The following is a 17436-nucleotide window of genomic DNA, read 5'->3' on the forward strand; positions in this document are numbered from 1 at the left end:
CACTTACAAATTCATATTAATGTCAAATGACTTATTGTGAATGTTGTGCTCGATACCTTGATATGTTTTACTAATGTTCAAAATAGATTAGTCGAAATAAGACGTTGCAACAGTAACCTCTCTTGTCTAGACTTCTTTACTACGAATGTTAGGACGGTAAGTGTGTGTGCATTTTAATGCGTATATTAGTCTGCCCACATGAAGATTAATATTTGGCATGAGATACACACATACCTGTGGTGATAAATACATGATGATTATCCAGTTTTCCTGTGAGTAAATGTGATGCCCCCAGGTGGACATTGCTTGACATGATTATTGCAAAAGGTTACCACTTGCAAGTTCATATTACTGTCCACAGACTTGATTTGAATGTTGTGCCGGTACCTCGAGATTTTACCATTTTGTTTGAATTTTATGATGTGAGCATGGAAATTAATTTGGTTTTGTTCTCTATTCAATTATGATGACTGCTTCTTCAGTTTCTTCCAACATGAACAATATGTTAGTGTTGAATGGGTCAAATTTTAAGGATTGCAAAGATTATATTTTGATTGCTCTGGGTTGCATGGATCTGGATTACGCGCTGAGGATTGATCAACCTACTTCTCCTACGGACGGTAGTACTTCTTATCAAAGGAGAAACTATAAGAAGTGGGAATACTTGAATCGCGTAAGTCTACTGATCATTAGATGTAGCATCCCAAAAGCCTTTCAAGGCACTGCATCTAAGTATATCACTAAGGCTAGTGAATATCTTGCCAAAAATTAAGGAACGTTTTGCGAAAAACATTAAGGCTGAGACAAGCGTGCTTGATCTTTATAAAGTATAAGAGCAAGGGAAACATAAGAGAGCACATTATGAAAATGTCTCACGTTGCTTCACTTAAGCTTGAATTCTAAAGACTTGCTTGTGCATTTGGTGTTGCACATCCGGTCAGTATCTCAAGAAATAAAGTAAAGAGCATTAAGAAAAAGTCTATTGAGAGTGCTATTATGGATAAGGGTTCATCACAAAAGAAATAACATAATGGTAATGATAGTTGTTTCTTTTGTGGTAAATGGATATAAAAAGAAGAATTGTGATAAATATCACGCATGGCGTACAAATGAAGTTACAATTCTTGTTTTGGTTTGTTCTGGAGTTAATTTGGCTTTAGTCTCTTGATATTTTGGTGGGTATATTCTGATACTACTACTCACATAAGGTTATAAGGCTGTGTGAACTGCCGAAAGTCAATTGATGGTGAAAGATACATCTAAGTGTGATATGACGAATCGGTGGAAGTATAGACTATTGGTCATTATAGATTGTTATTAAAGACATGAATTTTTCGATTTTGAAGGATACTTTATTGTACAGTCTTTTAGACAAAATTTGGTTTCTATTTCTGCTTTGGACAAATTTGGTTTCTCTTGTTCATTCAGAAATAGTAAAGTTCTTCATTCAAATAATTATAGTATTATGGGTACGGTTTCCTTAAGTGCATTTATCAATCTTTGTATGCTTAATTATGTTACTTTATATTTAAAAGCTTTACATGTTGAATCAAAAGGACCCAAAAATGATAATGAATAGTATTACTACATTGTAATACTAATGCAAATGCAGTATACTACTAGTACTTATTAGGCGTTGTTCGGGCAAAATTATAGTGAGTTAGAACTATTTTCTACTCATTTTACGATGTAAATATCTAAAAGTATCTTTTGATTTTTTAATGAAGTTAACAAACATTTTTTTGCTCTTCTTCTTGTATCCTTTTCTTTTCACGTCTAACACATATTTTCAGCATTTTGCTTCATTTTTTTCTTTTACTTTCAGCCGACAATATATTTCCTTTTATACTATTATTTTGCACAACAAAATAAAATGACTTCGAATTTCCAACATAAGACAGAGTTGAAGAGAACACGCTATATTCTGAATAACGGACAATACAATAGTACAATTTTTATAATATGATACATTTTGTTAACAACTCAATTTCTTTTATTTTTTCCTCAAAACCATATCCAATTTTTATATATGCAAAACTATACATCCAGTATCTTTTGAAAAATGGAACTTATCACATAAAAAGTGTCTACGTATTCTATTGATTGTACATTAACCCCCATTTTATTCCAAACTCTATACGCAGCCAAGCCCACGCCCTAACCAGACATTTAAAATATTTAACATGACAAAAATTGTAATAAATCCACATGTCACAATATTAAACAATTATTTTATCCATGCATGTTGACAGGTAGAGTAGGAGTAGTAGGGAACAAGGCAACACACATACACAATTAACAAGTACACGTAGGGATGTCAATCGGACCGGTCCTACTCGAGTTGCGGGTCAATCAGGTGCGGGCTAATCGGTTTGTGAATTCTTTCGGGTTGTAAAAGTTCAACCCTAACCCTAAAAGCTCGGGTTTCGGGCTAGTCCAGCGGGTTAATCGGGTTGCTACCGGTAGGATTAACATGCGATCAATCCAATAAATAATGATGAAAATTAGTTATATTCATAAAATGTAAAATATTTAATTATGATAAATTTGAGATATATGGTCAAACTCAATCATAAACATGATCAAATACTAATATTTGAGATATTTCGTGAAATTTTAATGCATGTTTTAGAAATTTAAATATTTTTTAACTGAATTTGAAGTTTTTAATTTATTTATCAATTATTATATTAATAAAAATTCAACATATAATTTGTATATTTAATATAAAATTGAAAGTTATTTTTTTAGTTATCTATATTATAAAAATAATCAATGAAGTGTCGAATTAGGAGTAAAAAATAGAATAATAGAAATTTTATCGGGTTTTCGGGGTCTAGCCCTAACGGGTCGCGGGTTAATCGGGTGCGGGCTAATCGGGTTTTAATTTTATCGGGCTAGAAATTTTCAGCCCTAATCCTATAAATTTGACGGGCTATTCGGGCCAGCCAACGGGTTGCGTGCTACATTGACATCCCTAAGTGCATGCATCTGCGCGTACACGTCAACACACACACACACCTCCCACTACATGTATAAATCCACACATATACGATTTCTATACATATACATGTATGTACGGAACAAGGCAAACGTCGCCACAACCGCTGGCATTTAGTCGAAAATCGATATATCAATCATTAACTTTTAAATTGTTTTTGTTGTCAGTGTTATTCAATATTTCAATCTGTAAATTAGGAGTAAGTGCACTAATTATGATCGTAGATTTGCTTGTTAATCTGACGATAATTGTAAATGTAAAATAGAAATACTTAGGAAAAAAATGTTATACATAAATACAGATATTCTAGAAAAAGTAGGCCACGTCAAGTTGCTGGTTTGCCGTCCGCAATCTGCTTAGCTGTTTATCATTTTGTTTCGGTTATCTCTCTCTAACATACCTCCACACACTCTCTCTCTCTAAAACAACTAGGTGAAGACAACGACGAATTCTTCAAATTCTCATATACATATACGTGTGTACGCGGAATAGGGTCTTTTCTTCTTCAACTCTCGTCGAATTTATTCGCAATATAAATTCAACAAATTTCCTATCTCTCTCTCGCTCTCTCCTTGATTGATACATGTGCCAGTAGGTGATACATGTGAACAGATTTTAATAGTCAATCCAGGTCTGGTTTAATTCACTTCAATCGGAGAAGAAAAAATGCCGGCTTGGTGGGGGAAGAAGGGGCGGAGCAAGGATTCGGTGAAGAGTTCATCGGTGAAGAATGAGAAGAAGAGAGGGAAAGAGATTGACAGCCATAGAGTCAACAGCTTGGACGAAGGTCTACTGCAGCCGACGCCGAGAATCAGCAGAGATTTTTCCGCCGGCGTAAGAGAATTGAGCGGCCGAGATTCATCTGGCTTCTCCGGCTTCGATTCGGCGTCTTCGTTGGATAAAGGCCAGCCGCAGCCGTTGCCTAGGCCGTTGGGGGCATCGAATGATCATAATCATGGCGTCGGGTCTGGATCTGGATCGGGTTCGGTTTCGAGCGTCAGCTCTTCTGGGTCGTCCGATGATCACGCTCAAGTTGCGGCTGATCAGCCTGCTTTTAGGTTGGTTTTTTTACTTTTTGGGGCCTTTTTTGGTTAGATAATATGAGACTTTTTGGTCAAGGGTTCATCTGTCTAATTTGGGGATATTTTTCTTGGACTTATATGATGCTTGATCTGTTATACTGTTGGGTTTGATGAATTAGTTACTGGATTTGGTCCCAAAACTCTAAATTTGATTAGTTTCCTTTATCTTATCTCTTTGTTTCTGAGGTTTTTAATGAGACGATCCATGCAGTTTCTTCTAAAAATGTTAATTCCTGACCTTGTGCCTTTTTTTTTGTCTCTTGCGCAGATTGTATCTCAAACTTATCTCCTTTCAAACTTGTGCATATATATCCCTATCCAAAGTTTAGAAGGTGGAGTAGAAGTGTAGAGAACTATAAATTAGAATCTTTTAAGATATGATTTTGATGATTTTTCTACCACTCCGTTGACTTTTCGGGCAAAGTGGATGTATACTTCCCCTGTTAATAGTGCTGTTTGGTTTTCTGGCATTAGATGTGAAGGCAATAACAACTTGCTAATAATTGGCTTTCACTGTGCCTCTCTATGTTGTGGATGACATACTTTAATCCCTTTGTCAGAGGACATGGCGAGAACAGATTGAGTCCTTTGATGAGAAGCCCAGCCCGAGCTTCCAGGTGCAGTACAACACCCGTATCACCCCTTCACGCACGTCTTGGTGGAATGAGTTTGGACTCTCCGGGTGGGAAGCTGGAAGAAGGGAAGAGCGAGCTTCATAAACTTCCCCTTCCACCTGGTTCTCCAGCTAGCCCTTCTGCGTTACCAACCCCAAGAAGTCCTGGTACAAATGAAAGCTCGAGTTATAATGCTTCTAAATGGAGAAAAGGAAAGCTTCTAGGAAGAGGCACTTTTGGTCATGTTTACCTTGGCTTTAACAGGTAATGGGAATTTATGGGATGTCTTTTAAGGAAAGTGATGCATGTCGTAGCTTTTTTAATTAATAAATCAAACATTGTTTTGACTAGAATTACCATAATATGCTCTATAATAACTTCATTTTTCATATTGGCTTTATAAGACAATCTAGTGTTTTTATGGCAGTGAGAATGGGCAAATGTGCGCCATAAAAGAAGTTAGACTTGTTTCAGATGATCAGTCATCAAAAGAAAGTCTCAAGCAACTGAATCAGGTCTTTCTGAAAACTTTCTGTCTTGATTTATATTATCAACCACTCAAAGAATGGCATTCTACCTTAAGGCATTTTCCTTTTACTTTTAGCGCCAGGGTCTTGTTCTTATATTAACCTTCCTCACACATGTTCATCTTTTCAGGAAATAAGCTTGCTAAGTCAGCTTTCACATCCAAATATTGTTCAATACTATGGAAGTGATCTGGTAAGATTTAGTTCAGTTTAGTATTATAGGGAGTATATCTTATTGATCGATTGTTTGAAAGTCAACATGGGAACATATGTTAAGGATGCGGAGAATCTTGCAAAACACATTATAATAACCAAGACAGGTAATTAGACAACTGATTAAGTGGGTAATGTGGTACACATGAAAAAGTACCAAGATCAAATGATTCAAATCCCTATCTAACCAAAATTCATCATTTCAGCAAGCTCATAATCCAGAACACTGTTTCTTATTTCGAAAATCAACAAAATATTCAGTCTTTACTGAATAAATGCTCCCACTATCTCCTGCCAGACCTATCACACTGTAGAACCAGAGATTAGTTTTTGCTGCAAATTCACGAGGAAAACCCCTTATTAGTATCAGTATCAATCAAGTCTGCCACCCATCCCACTTAAGTATAAAGTGTCTGTTTTTATGATTATCCATATTCGACCATGCATCTCTATATCATGATGGTTAGACCCTGGCTTGTGCTCCTTGTAACTATGCTTAAATTCTTCCAGAGTGAAGAAAGGTTATCAGTTTATTTGGAGTATGTTTCTGGAGGTTCCATCCACAAATTACTGCAAGAATATGGTGCGTTTGCCGAACCTGTTATCCAAAATTACACCCGTCAGATCCTCTCTGGTCTGGCCTACTTGCACGGGCGCAATACTGTACACAGGTCCACCTCTCTCTTTCCTGGTAATCCGAACACTATTTCACTTTTTGCATGGCGATGTTCTAAATTTCACCTCTTCTCTGCAGAGATATCAAGGGAGCAAATATTTTGGTAGACCCAAATGGTGAAATTAAACTTGCTGATTTTGGAATGGCAAAACATGTACGTATTCAGTATTGCTTAATTTATTTGCTACTATTTGTTATCTGTACTAACAAATTAAATGCTAAACCACTGAATATTAAAAGAAATTATATAACTTTTTTATAAGCTGCAGTGATTGGTTGGCCGAATTCTGTATTTCTTAAACATGGTTGACCAGTATCAGTGCTAGTCATGAAGTTCAACTTGGCTACGAGTATAAGAGCCAGCCACTCTCTTTGGAGAATGAACTGGCAGTCAAGCTTATTTGTCAAGTGCAGAAGTGGCATAAAAGGGCACTCAATAATAAAATATTGTTTTCTTAGTCTATTCCTTGCAATTAATGTGCAATATACGAAAAAAATATCTTTCGCTCCATATCTTCGAATTGGATATAATCAGTCTCGTGCACCTCAGTAGTACATTTCCATTTTTTGAACAGATTAAAATATCTAGACTAGCATGATAAAAGGGAGGCAAATGTACATGGATAAGCTGAATGCTATGTTGATTTATTATTCCAGAGTACTAACTCGCTTATGTAATGATTTTTTAAACAGATAGCTAACTGTTCATCAATGCTCTCCTTCAAAGGAAGTCCTTATTGGATGGCACCTGAGGTATGTCTCTTTCTATTTAAAAACGATAGATATTGACAGTGTATTTTAGACAGATTTTATTCCCAGTGATTTCTGATTCTATGTGCTGTATGCCTACATTCCATCAGGTGGTTATGAATACAAATGGATACAGCCTTCCAGTAGATATCTGGAGCTTAGGATGCACAGTTCTTGAAATGGCTACTTCTAAACCGCCCTGGAGCCAATATGAAGGGGTTGGACATCTTAAATTGCTAAGTTGAACTTTGTTGTTTCAAAATTGTTTTGGCATTTAAGTTTTTCGGTTTATATGATTTATCAGGTTGCTGCTATATTTAAAATCGGAAACAGCAAAGATGCTCCAGAAATTCCAGAGTACCTATCTGCTGATGCAAAAGGTTTCATAAGGCTATGCTTGCAGCGGGAGCCATCTGCCAGGCCAACTGCATCCCAGTTACTCACTCACCCTTTTGTTAGAAATCAAACAACAGCACGGGCCAATGTCAATTTAACAAGAGAGGCTTTTCCTCGGTCTTTTGATGGAAGCCGCACACCGGTAATTTTCCTATTCAACTCTCTGATAGTTTCCGGTTACAGCCCTTCTTCCAATTTTTCTTCATTCCTTTATCCTGCTTTTGGTTTGGACATTCTCACTGTCACTGTGTTAAAAGTATAGAGCCACTATTTGGTGATTGTGAACTTCTAGTTTAACTTGGATTCGACTCAATTAGTCCTAGAGTTGGTCCCTTGATCCCGAAAGACATCTGAACCCGATTATTCTCCCTTTACACTATGGGGCCCTTGGTGATGAAAGTATGAATTTTTTCTTTGTGAATTTGCAGATTATTGCAGTTACTTATGACCATAAAAAATATATGTGGTTGCAGACTGCTTTTATTTCAAACTATAACCGTACCTGAACAACGCTTAGCCAAAACTTTGTGCAATCTGTGTTAACCTTTTATGTTGATACTCATTGCAGACTGCTCAGGAAATGCAGTCCAGCAGACCGAAGAACAGCTCTTTTGATAGAGATGATGGTCCGAGGTTAAATATACCAAGAACCTTATTAAGCCCTAGGTACTGGTATTTTATCTACTCGATTAGATGTGTTTCATCTGCATATTGCATGTGCGAGGCAATTTAACTTTCCTTCTACTGTATCTGCAGGGATGACACGAGAATGATTACCTCACTGCCTGTATCTCCCTCCTCAAGCCCATTACGACGTGATGTAGGGGCGTACAACAGCTTTTTCCTTTCTCCACCGCACCCCTGTTATCCTTATGTTGGGCAGAGCAGTCAAAATTATAGTGATCACTCAGTATTTCCGTTAAGGCCCATCTCAAGAACATCGCTCGAAATCCCACAATTTAGAGCTCAAGCTCCATTTAGATCTCCAACGAGGAACATACTATAGTAGTCCAGAGATGTGATGAAAAATCCCAACCCACACGATGCTCGTAGAGCTGTACTCATGTGATAATGAGCTAAAATACGAGGTGTGGAGCTGGCGAGTTGCCTGCTTCCTTGAAACAGTACAATGGCCAAAGGTAGCTCTAGCTGAGCGAAGCTTTAAGTAATCATGGTATGAAACTCAATTTGACAGTTCCGTTGAACGTAATCTATATGATGGCCATGTAAATAGATAGAGAAAGAGAGAGACCATAGAGCTTCTGTATGCTATCAGAACACTGGTAACTGATAAAGACTGTTGGTTGGGAATTTCAAATGAATCTTTCTAGTCGCAGCCTTGATTTAAATTCGGACCGGTCAGTTCGACCAATTAAGGTATTTTAGTTTTTTTCTAACGATCTGCAAAAAGTTGAACTCGAAGTTTTACTTCAAAAATAAATTAACTGATTAAAAGCTTACCAATTTGTGCAAATATTTACCCACTTGACAAAATCCGCAATTTGCAGAAAAATAAAATCATCATTTGAGAGTTAAGTAAATCAAAATTTGCTAACGCTTTTATACATTTATTACTCATTTGATTTGGTTACGCGACACATTACCATTACATTTGTTTTGGACAAATCATTGAAAATATGCCATGTACCAAACTTGGACTACATAAACTTAATAAGTACAGGTTTGCATATATCAATCATCTACGACTCGCATGATTTTTTTGAATGTTTGAGACGTCAACACATCCTTCAACTTCATCTTATGACTATATGTGATTTTGAGTTTCGCTTCGCTTATACTAGCAACTTCTTATAAGTCTTTGTTACTCATGTAGATCTTCTTCCCTTCAACTTGTTTGCAAGTATTTTGACTTTTACCCAAGCAAATATGCTTTTTTTCACTTGTGTTGATGAACCAAGCTCTTGGCTTACCCACATGGTGCTAGGATCGTCGACTGCAACATTAGTTTGATATTGTCCGCTTTGGGTCAAGCCCGCACGGATTTGTTTTCGGGATCGTCGACTGCAACATTAGTTTGATATTGTCCGCTTTGGGTCAAGCCCGCACGGATTTGTTTTCGGGTCACTCCCAAAAGGCCTCAAACTAATTGGGGTTGGACAGGAATTATATACCCCTTCCAACTTCCCTCCCTCACCCGATGTGGGATGGGTTTGTAACCCAACAAACCTCCTCTTAAACCGAGACCACATCGGGAACGCAGTCGACACGAACATGGGTCGTTCCAACCCTGGCCCATGGGTCATCCTGTGCCCGACTCTAACCCGAGTCCTTCAGGGCCCGACCCTAACCGGGGCTCATCCAGGCACAACCCATAGCCACCTGGGCTCTGATACCACTTGCTAGGATCGTCGACTGTAACATTAGTTTGATATTGTCCGCTTTGGGTCAAGCCCGCACGGATTTGTTTTCGAGTCACTCCCAAAAGGCCTCAAACTAATTGGGGTTGGACAGGAATTATATACACCTTCCAACTTCCCTCCCTCACCCAATGTGGGATGGGTTTGTAACCCAACACATGGTTCACTTCGAAGATCATGACTGCAAGGCATCCTTGTCAAAGGCCATCTCGGCTAGGTGCGCTCAATTTTTCTCCCTTCTTTTCTTGGGTCGATGGAAGTTCTTTGCCATATGGCCCGACTTCTCGCAATTGTAGTAATTGTCATCAAATTTTCCGTTTTCCTTAGAAAGGAGAGTGCTTCGAGGATCACCATGCTCTATTAAATTGTCTCAGGTTCTAATGGGTTAACCATATTGTCATTTTCAACATGAAGACGAACACTCCATTCTTTTAATTTCAACTCTTTTTTTTTTCTTCAGGTAATTCTCTAAATGACTAAATCTAACCAACATATAAGAAAATGATTAATCCTACTAAAGTAGGACCCAAACCTTCAGTGAATTTTATTCCTTATTTATTAATTATTGATTATAAATAAATCAGAGTAAAAAAGGAATTATTTTCAGATTCAAAACGCAATCTTTGTAAATCATTTCAGATTAAAAGCTTTCTCGGTCTACAGACGACAGAGAGAGAGAATTGAAGATGCCGATAGAGATGCCGAGGGGGTTGCCATTTTCGGTTGATACATGGACGCCTTCCTCCAACATGAAGAGGACTCATTTCCTCACCCACGCTCACAAAGACCACGCGCAAGGGATCCTCTCTCACGCCTCCTATCCTATCTACTCCACGCTCCTTACCAAAACTCTTCTCCGCCAATTCTACCCTCAGGCGAGCCTATTCCTTTAATTTGAATTTTACTACTATTAATTTTCGCTGACCACTCGCATTTTCTGATCGGATTGTTGTTCGAATTGTTTTTGCAGCTTGATGAATCGATGTTCGTAGGTATTGAGGTCGGTCAATCTCTGGTGATTGACGATCCGGATGGTGATTTCGTTGTCACTGCGTTTGACGCCAATCACTGTCCAGGTCTGTATTGCTTTATTCTTATGTTTGCACTTCGTATTTTCTGAATTTTGCATTTCTATACAACTTGGATACAACCATGAAATACTATTTTTGTGTTCCTTGTTGGTGATTTTCGCATGTTTTCTATGCACAGACTTATAATGAAAAGAAGCAGAGTAAAATAATATGCATCTAATGATCATTGTAAAGTGCTCATGTAATAATACTACTACTTTGTTGAGTATTGAGTTGAAGATTTGTTCGATCAATTTTCTTGGGAGTACTCAGGCGAGGATATGGTCTTTTACTAGTATATATCATTTGGATGAAGAGAGAAATTCTCACTTCATCTAAATGGTGGACTTTAGAAAATTGTCACCGATCTGGAAAGGGTATAGTGGAAAAGTAACATGTCGTGTGAAGAGAAAGGTACTATGATAGTATTAGTATGTCATTCTTATCAGATCAGTGCATAGTCTTCTTTATATATGTAGTAATATGTAATAACCAACTTCTTTATATGGAGTAGTATTTATGCATTAGCAAACTTGGTAATGCACTCTTACAATTTTTTACATTTCCTCACTTCCTTAGAGGTGAATAACCGTGCCTCTTTTATCATGCCTCCTGATGTTCCCTCTTATAGTCACCTTTACCTCTACGGCTAATTGGTCTCAATAAAAATTCTGATGAAAAAGGAATCTCACAAGAAATTTTGTATTTTTATTCAGGAGCAGTGATGTTTCTGTTTGAAGGAAGTTTTGGCAATGTATTTCACACAGGAGATTGCAGATTAACCCCCGAGTGTTTGCTAAGTTTACCAGACAAGTACATTGGCAAGAAAGGGAAAGAACCAAAATGTCCATTTGATTACATCTTTTTAGATTGCACATTTGGTCAATGTCCTGTGAAGATGCCCAGCAAACACTCAGCGAAGCAGCAGGTATACTTCATTAATCCTCCTTGAATATGTCTTTTTTGGCCTGTGGACATTATGGTTTAATATTCGAAGTACAATCCAAAAGCTTCCATGACCATGCTCTGTTCCAAGCTGTCAGTAAAATAGTGAAATGGCATGTGCATTAGTATGCCTACTGAGATAATGAGGGAAACTACGGCTTTTTTATTTAATATTTTCGGCAGTGGACAACAGAATGTCACATTTTTTACTCATGTACATTGAAGGTGTTGAAAGTTTTAAAATTATATTTAGATGTTATTTGGCAAGTGATCAAGGCATCTTAACAGCTAAGCTTCTTATATTCTAAGTGGAAATGCAAGTTTTATAGCCAAATGTCTATTCAGAAAGTACGTATAATTGGATAGAAATGTCACAGGTTTAATATTACAATTGCTGTATATGCCCCTACCCCTTTGAGATGCTTAGTTCAGTAGATATACTGACTGTAATTTGATGTGTGAATATAAACATTTGCAAACCAGGTTATCAACTGTATATGGAAACACCCTGATGCCCGTGCGGTGTATTTGGCATGTGATCTTCTAGGTCAAGAAGAGATACTTGTAGAGGTGTCACAAACATTTGGTGAGAAGATATATGTAGATAAAGACAAAAACTTAGCGTGCTTTAACTCGCTTAAACTTATAGCCCCTGAGATCATATCAGAAGACCCATCTTCACGTTTCCAACTATTTGATTGCTTCCCAAAACTATATGAAAGAGCTGGAGCAATGCTAGCTGATGCACGTGCCAGTTTTCAGCACGAACCCCTTATTATACGTCCTTCTTCACAATGGTATGCTTGTAATGAGGGTGTTTCTGAGATAGAAAAGCAAAGAAAGAAAAGAGTTGATCAAGCTGTCAAAGATATGCATGGTATTTGGCATGTATGCTACTCAATACACTCATCCAGAGAGGAAATGGATTGGGCCTTGCAACTTCTTGGGCCTAAATGGGTAGTGTCAACAACGCCTAGCTGCAGGGCTATGGAGCTGGATTATGTTAAAAAGCACTGTTTTAAAAATCGACAAACTTTTGACAACTCTCTATGCAAACTTCTTGACATTAATATGGTAGAGTCTTTAGTTCCAGATGGATCAAATGAAAATTTGAGCAGCTCTCATGTGGTGGACATCTCCAGTGGCTATATAGAAAAGCAATCTGGACCTTTTGTCAGATCCACCTACCAGCGGAAACGGTTGAGTTTATCTCCCCCAAGCAAAAGGCCAATGGTCACATTATTTGGGCAAGCGAGGCTTGGACTCACCTATTCATCCTTCCTACTTGAATGTAAAGATGCATCAGTCATTTGTAACTCTGAGGAGAAAGAACTGATTGTGGCAAAAAATGTTTCCTTTCAGAAAAAAAATGTTATAACTGAGAATTCTGAAGAGCAATTTGTAACAATGAGACAAATTGAGTTTTCTGGAACAAATTGCAGTGGGCCTAACAATACTTATGATAAGGAGATTTCCACCAGTAGCTCAATGGCGAAATCAGCAGCAGAAACAAAGAATGTGTCATTTGAGAAAGAAGATATTACTCAAGTGAATGCTAAAGAGCAATTACAAACCAAGAGAAAAGTTGAATTTACTGAGACAAATTCCACAGAACATGCTGCTACCCTAACTGTGAGGTCTTCGAACTGCTATGATGAAAACTTTAGAAGATTATACAGGTCTATGAATGTACCAGTGCCTCAGCGCCTTCCCTCTCTTGTGATGCTAATGAAAACCAAAAAATCTGCAAGGAAGAGGACTTAAAAAAATTCTTTCTCTACAAGATTTTAAATCCTTATTTTTAGTGTTCATTGTTGGCTGTCATCTGCTCATGCTTGATTGTTTCAAAGAACCTCTTTCAACCATGTAACTTAGAGTTGTGATGTTTGAATGGCTTTTTTGCCTGAAAAAGAAGATAAAATATCAGGTATACATGAAGTATGATATGGCTTTTCTTATTTTCAACAATTTCAGTTCCTGCTTAAAGTGTTCACACCAATAATTTTATACTTTATATACAATTTCCATGCTTTGTCAGTTCTTCATGCATATGTGTCTATACCACCAATATATAAACCCTAGCATGCTTTTTCCATTGTGACCAAACTTAACTGTGCTGTTCTTGTCTATCATAATAAATACAGTTGCTTATGCGTACAATTATTATGCTGACAGATTATATCTTTCTTGGTACAATAATGATTTCTGATTTCTCTTTCTGCCCTGTTTACTGAAACAAAATTCCAGCTTAACATTTGGACCTTTTTGGTAATTTGGATAATTTTAGCATTCAAACCAAGGGACTGGTGAAGGCTGAGCTTTTTTGGTGCATGTTGTTGACCATTCTCTTATTGTAGTAATTTTCCTGCTCAGTAAGTTACTTCCCTTAGGGTGCTTGCAAAACAAAACCTAGGGGCTGCTGATTTCTATTGTTACACTTCTCAAGTATATTTATTAGATTTCCCATTCCTTATTTTCTCATTCCCGATAATGGATTAGATCCTTTACACCTCTAGTGTTCCAGAATATTTGTGATCCTGAGTACTTTCTCCCTTTGGAAGGTATTTATGGATTTACCTGTTGATGTCAAAGAAATACTTGCTGCATTTTCCTCGAGAAATTCTATATAATTACTGCTTTCTTTGAAATATTATTATGTGGGTAGTCCCTTTGGCAATAACTGTATGGTTCACAAGGTACTAGGTGTTGGATTCTCCTGGAATGTGTTTTCAAGGTTGGTCACCAATATGGTTTTAACTTTTAAGCGACATACCATTATGGTTTTAGAATGGGAACTAATGTGAATTTATAATATAGTAGTTATATATGTTGCTTTGCTCGATCGTTTTGCCACCATGATTTCTGTATCATGAAAGATTTCCTCCGATATATGTATACAGTATACACACGCATACCCAATTTGATTTTATGACAGATTCGTTTTCTAAAGAAGGTTTGAAAATAGTGGATAGAGTGAAGCCAGTATGAACTAAAAAAATGGTCTATAAGGGGGAATTTACTTCTAGGGATTAGATTGATTGATAAAACATATGATTGAGTATGATAAGATGGTCAAACAAGTTCAACATTAATCAATCCATCAAAGTAAATGGTAGATTAGCTTGGATTATTTTTATTCATCCATCCTATCACTCAAAATAAACGCCCCCAGTGTATATGAATTACCCTCTCTTTTGATGCTCAATATTAATCAATTACAATTAGGAGGCTGATTATTCCACCTGCACACTCGCAATTTGCATGCTTTACTTGCTAAATTCTGACATAAAAAGGAAACACTCTATGCTTATTAAACTGAGTACTTTTCTGATGATATGCCAAGATTGATAATGATAGGTACAATAGTTTCCTGGAATGAAACAATCAGACTCTAACCCTCTTTCTTTCATTCTTTCCTTATTTACAGCAATGTAAGGGAATGACATTTGCCTCACAACTGAGAAACTTGCTTCAAGTTTTAGTCCTGACCATTTACTTATTTGCAGAAGTTCTTTTTGTTTATTAATGAGTTTATATGGAAAATGATGTCACAGTCCAGTATCTTAAGGAACAGAAAGGGTACTTGGGGAGCAATTGAAACAGTATTAATCAAATAAGTTCATCCTACGAACATGTTTGCAACCTCCAAGTGGTTGAAAGGATGCATGGGGCTGCAAATATTGTGTGCTGACTCGGAACTCCTTTAAGGTAAGCTTTAAACTCCATTAAATGACCGTAGCTTGTATCAAATTTCTCCATGTACAATAGTTATTTATTTATGGAGCTTGTTGCTAGTGTATTCTCTGAAAACTCAGCAGTAGGATGTTAAGCACTTTACACAATTTAGTGAATTTAAAAGGTAAAGGCAATGAATGATGTGATACATCACATTGTTCCAGGATTTCTCTTTGGAAGATGGCAGTATTTTTCATTTTTTTAAAAATTTCTTGTAATAATACTTAACCTAAATTTTCACCATGCTCCTGTCCATCATTATCTGTGAATGCTGTGACAGATGCTGCCTCTCTTCTGAAAAATAGAATTTGCATCTATTTCCCAGAATGCACACACAATACCAACACTTTTGGGTTGTTTGATAAGTACTAGTATATTTTTGCAAAATGGACACTCAACTCAGACCTGCAATTAAAAGACCAACTTAGTTCATTTCTAAAATTTTATTTTTCTCTTTCTTGATGCAACCTATGCATTTCTTTGCATTATATTATGGAAATGATTCCTTTGGATTTTCTAGGGATAAGCATAGCGAACGCTAAGTACAGAAACTCATTAATGGCATTGACACACGGAGTTGAGTCATTTACGATGCTAGAATACTTTAGCGTCCGTTAGATGTGTTGACAATGAAACCTGAGTCAGTGAATAGTAGGTGTGATATTTATGTTATTCGCCCAAATCGACAAAATCAGTTCAGATTATTATATCTCTCCAGCTATACATCGATGCATTTTATTAAAGCTCCATCCCCTATAAATTCTGTTTTGAACTTCTCACTTCAGAAGCCACAGACATAATTAGTCATCTTTAAGGCGCTCTATATTTCTTCAATGGCAACCTTGAGGACGAGTGCCGGAGCAAGTCAGGGAAGGAACACTTACCCAAGATGGCATTGGACACATGAGGAAGATGACCTCCTAAGAACCCTTGTCCAGGAGCATGGTCCAGCAAGGTGGGGCCACATTGCAACTCATATCCAAGGGAGATCAGGTATTTTTCCCTTGTGTCCGAGGCTTTATCAAAGACATTTCTTATTATGCATGTCAGTCCCTGTTCAGTTTCTTGTGCTACCGGATGAGGTCTGTTTTCTGGTTTCTTCTCAGGGAAGAGCTGTAGGATAAGGTGGCTCAACCAATTGCAGCCAGGACTTAATAAGACACCATTCAGTGTAGAAGAAAAGCAAAAGCTCCTTGAGCTTCACAAAGACTTTGGGAACAGGTGGTCTGTCATAGTCAGGTACTTCCCTGGTCGAACAGATAACCAAGTGAAGAACCACTACCATATACTTGCAGGGACTAGGAAATCCACACCCTCATCTTCCAGCAATGATCCCCATGTCCCTCTGGATAATGGATATTCACAGTTTTCTGATGTTACCAGTGGAGGAACGACGCCTCCATTCATTAGTGGTTCCTCTTCTGTCTATGGAATGGCTGTAAATTTAACCCAGGTTGGAGCGCCCTCTTCCATCCCGAACAGCCCTGGTTCTCACCCACATCAGAGAATTAGCGATGGGAGTTCCATGATCTCAGATGCGACTTCTGCTTGCATCCAAGGTCCTGAATTCATCGACTTTTTGGGGGTTGGGAGTTCATATTAAAGAGTTGTCGCGTTTGTTGTTTCCTTGTTATGCTTTTCTCGCCGTTCTCCCTTATTTCGTCTATTTTTGGAGTCGTATGAGGAGCCATTTTGTTCAAATTCTCGCCTTATGGTGAAAATATCTGGTAAGGACTCCTGTGGTTTGTCTGAATAATGTTTCCTTATTCTGAATAAATGAACTCCGCTGTTTCTTTCTGAATCAGATGATTTGATTAAGTGTGATGTTTATGGTTTCATTTTCGGTAATAAGAAGTTTTACTTTAAATGATCATATGTCTGATTAGTAGACTTTTGGTAGTACTTGAATGTGTGGAAATTCTTGCTTTATCGGTTCATTTTGGGAAAACTCAACTTTCATTTGCCATTTTCAATAAAAGGATAGAGAGAAGATAGAGTAATATAATTAAAAAGGTTATTACAGATCACAAAAGGTGTACAATTATTAGG

General features: G+C 37.4%; 3 protein-coding genes across 4 annotated transcripts; all 3 read left to right on the forward strand.

Annotated features, from left to right (window-relative positions):
• The first annotated feature begins 3364 nt into the window (after positions 1-3364).
• On the forward strand, positions 3365-8608 carry LOC121768734 (mitogen-activated protein kinase kinase kinase 3-like). 2 transcript variants are annotated; one of them, XM_042165272.1, is made up of 12 exons: positions 3927-4059; positions 4352-4415; positions 4644-4961; positions 5125-5212; positions 5355-5417; positions 5948-6108; positions 6192-6267; positions 6807-6866; positions 6974-7081; positions 7168-7401; positions 7828-7925; positions 8016-8608. In XM_042165272.1, exons 1-12 carry the CDS (start codon positions 3945-3947, stop codon positions 8263-8265), a joined length of 1635 nt encoding a protein of 544 aa, XP_042021206.1. In that variant the 5' UTR covers positions 3927-3944; the 3' UTR covers positions 8266-8608. The 2 variants fall into 2 exon arrangements, with proteins under 2 accessions (XP_042021205.1, XP_042021206.1); XM_042165271.1 differs by lacking the exon at positions 4352-4415 and having other exon boundaries at positions 3365-4059.
• A 1650-nt stretch (positions 8609-10258) lies between these two features.
• Positions 10259-13435, forward strand: LOC121768351 (5' exonuclease Apollo). Its single transcript, XM_042164826.1, has 4 exons — positions 10259-10512; positions 10608-10713; positions 11424-11635; positions 12136-13435. The coding sequence occupies exons 1-4, from the start codon at positions 10324-10326 to the stop codon at positions 13414-13416; spliced, it is 1788 nt and encodes a 595-aa protein (XP_042020760.1). The 5' UTR covers positions 10259-10323; the 3' UTR covers positions 13417-13435.
• Positions 13436-13739: 304 nt separating this feature from the next.
• On the forward strand, positions 13740-17254 carry LOC121768352 (transcription factor MYB54-like). The gene is made up of 3 exons (XM_042164827.1): positions 13740-15360; positions 16173-16380; positions 16494-17254. Exons 2-3 carry the CDS (start codon positions 16221-16223, stop codon positions 16988-16990), a joined length of 657 nt encoding a protein of 218 aa, XP_042020761.1. The 5' UTR covers positions 13740-15360; positions 16173-16220; the 3' UTR covers positions 16991-17254.
• The last annotated feature ends 182 nt before the right edge of the window (positions 17255-17436 follow it).

This window comes from Salvia splendens, chromosome 15 (genome assembly GCF_004379255.2).
Source record: "Salvia splendens isolate huo1 chromosome 15, SspV2, whole genome shotgun sequence".
NCBI lineage: Eukaryota > Viridiplantae > Streptophyta > Magnoliopsida > Lamiales > Lamiaceae > Salvia > Salvia splendens.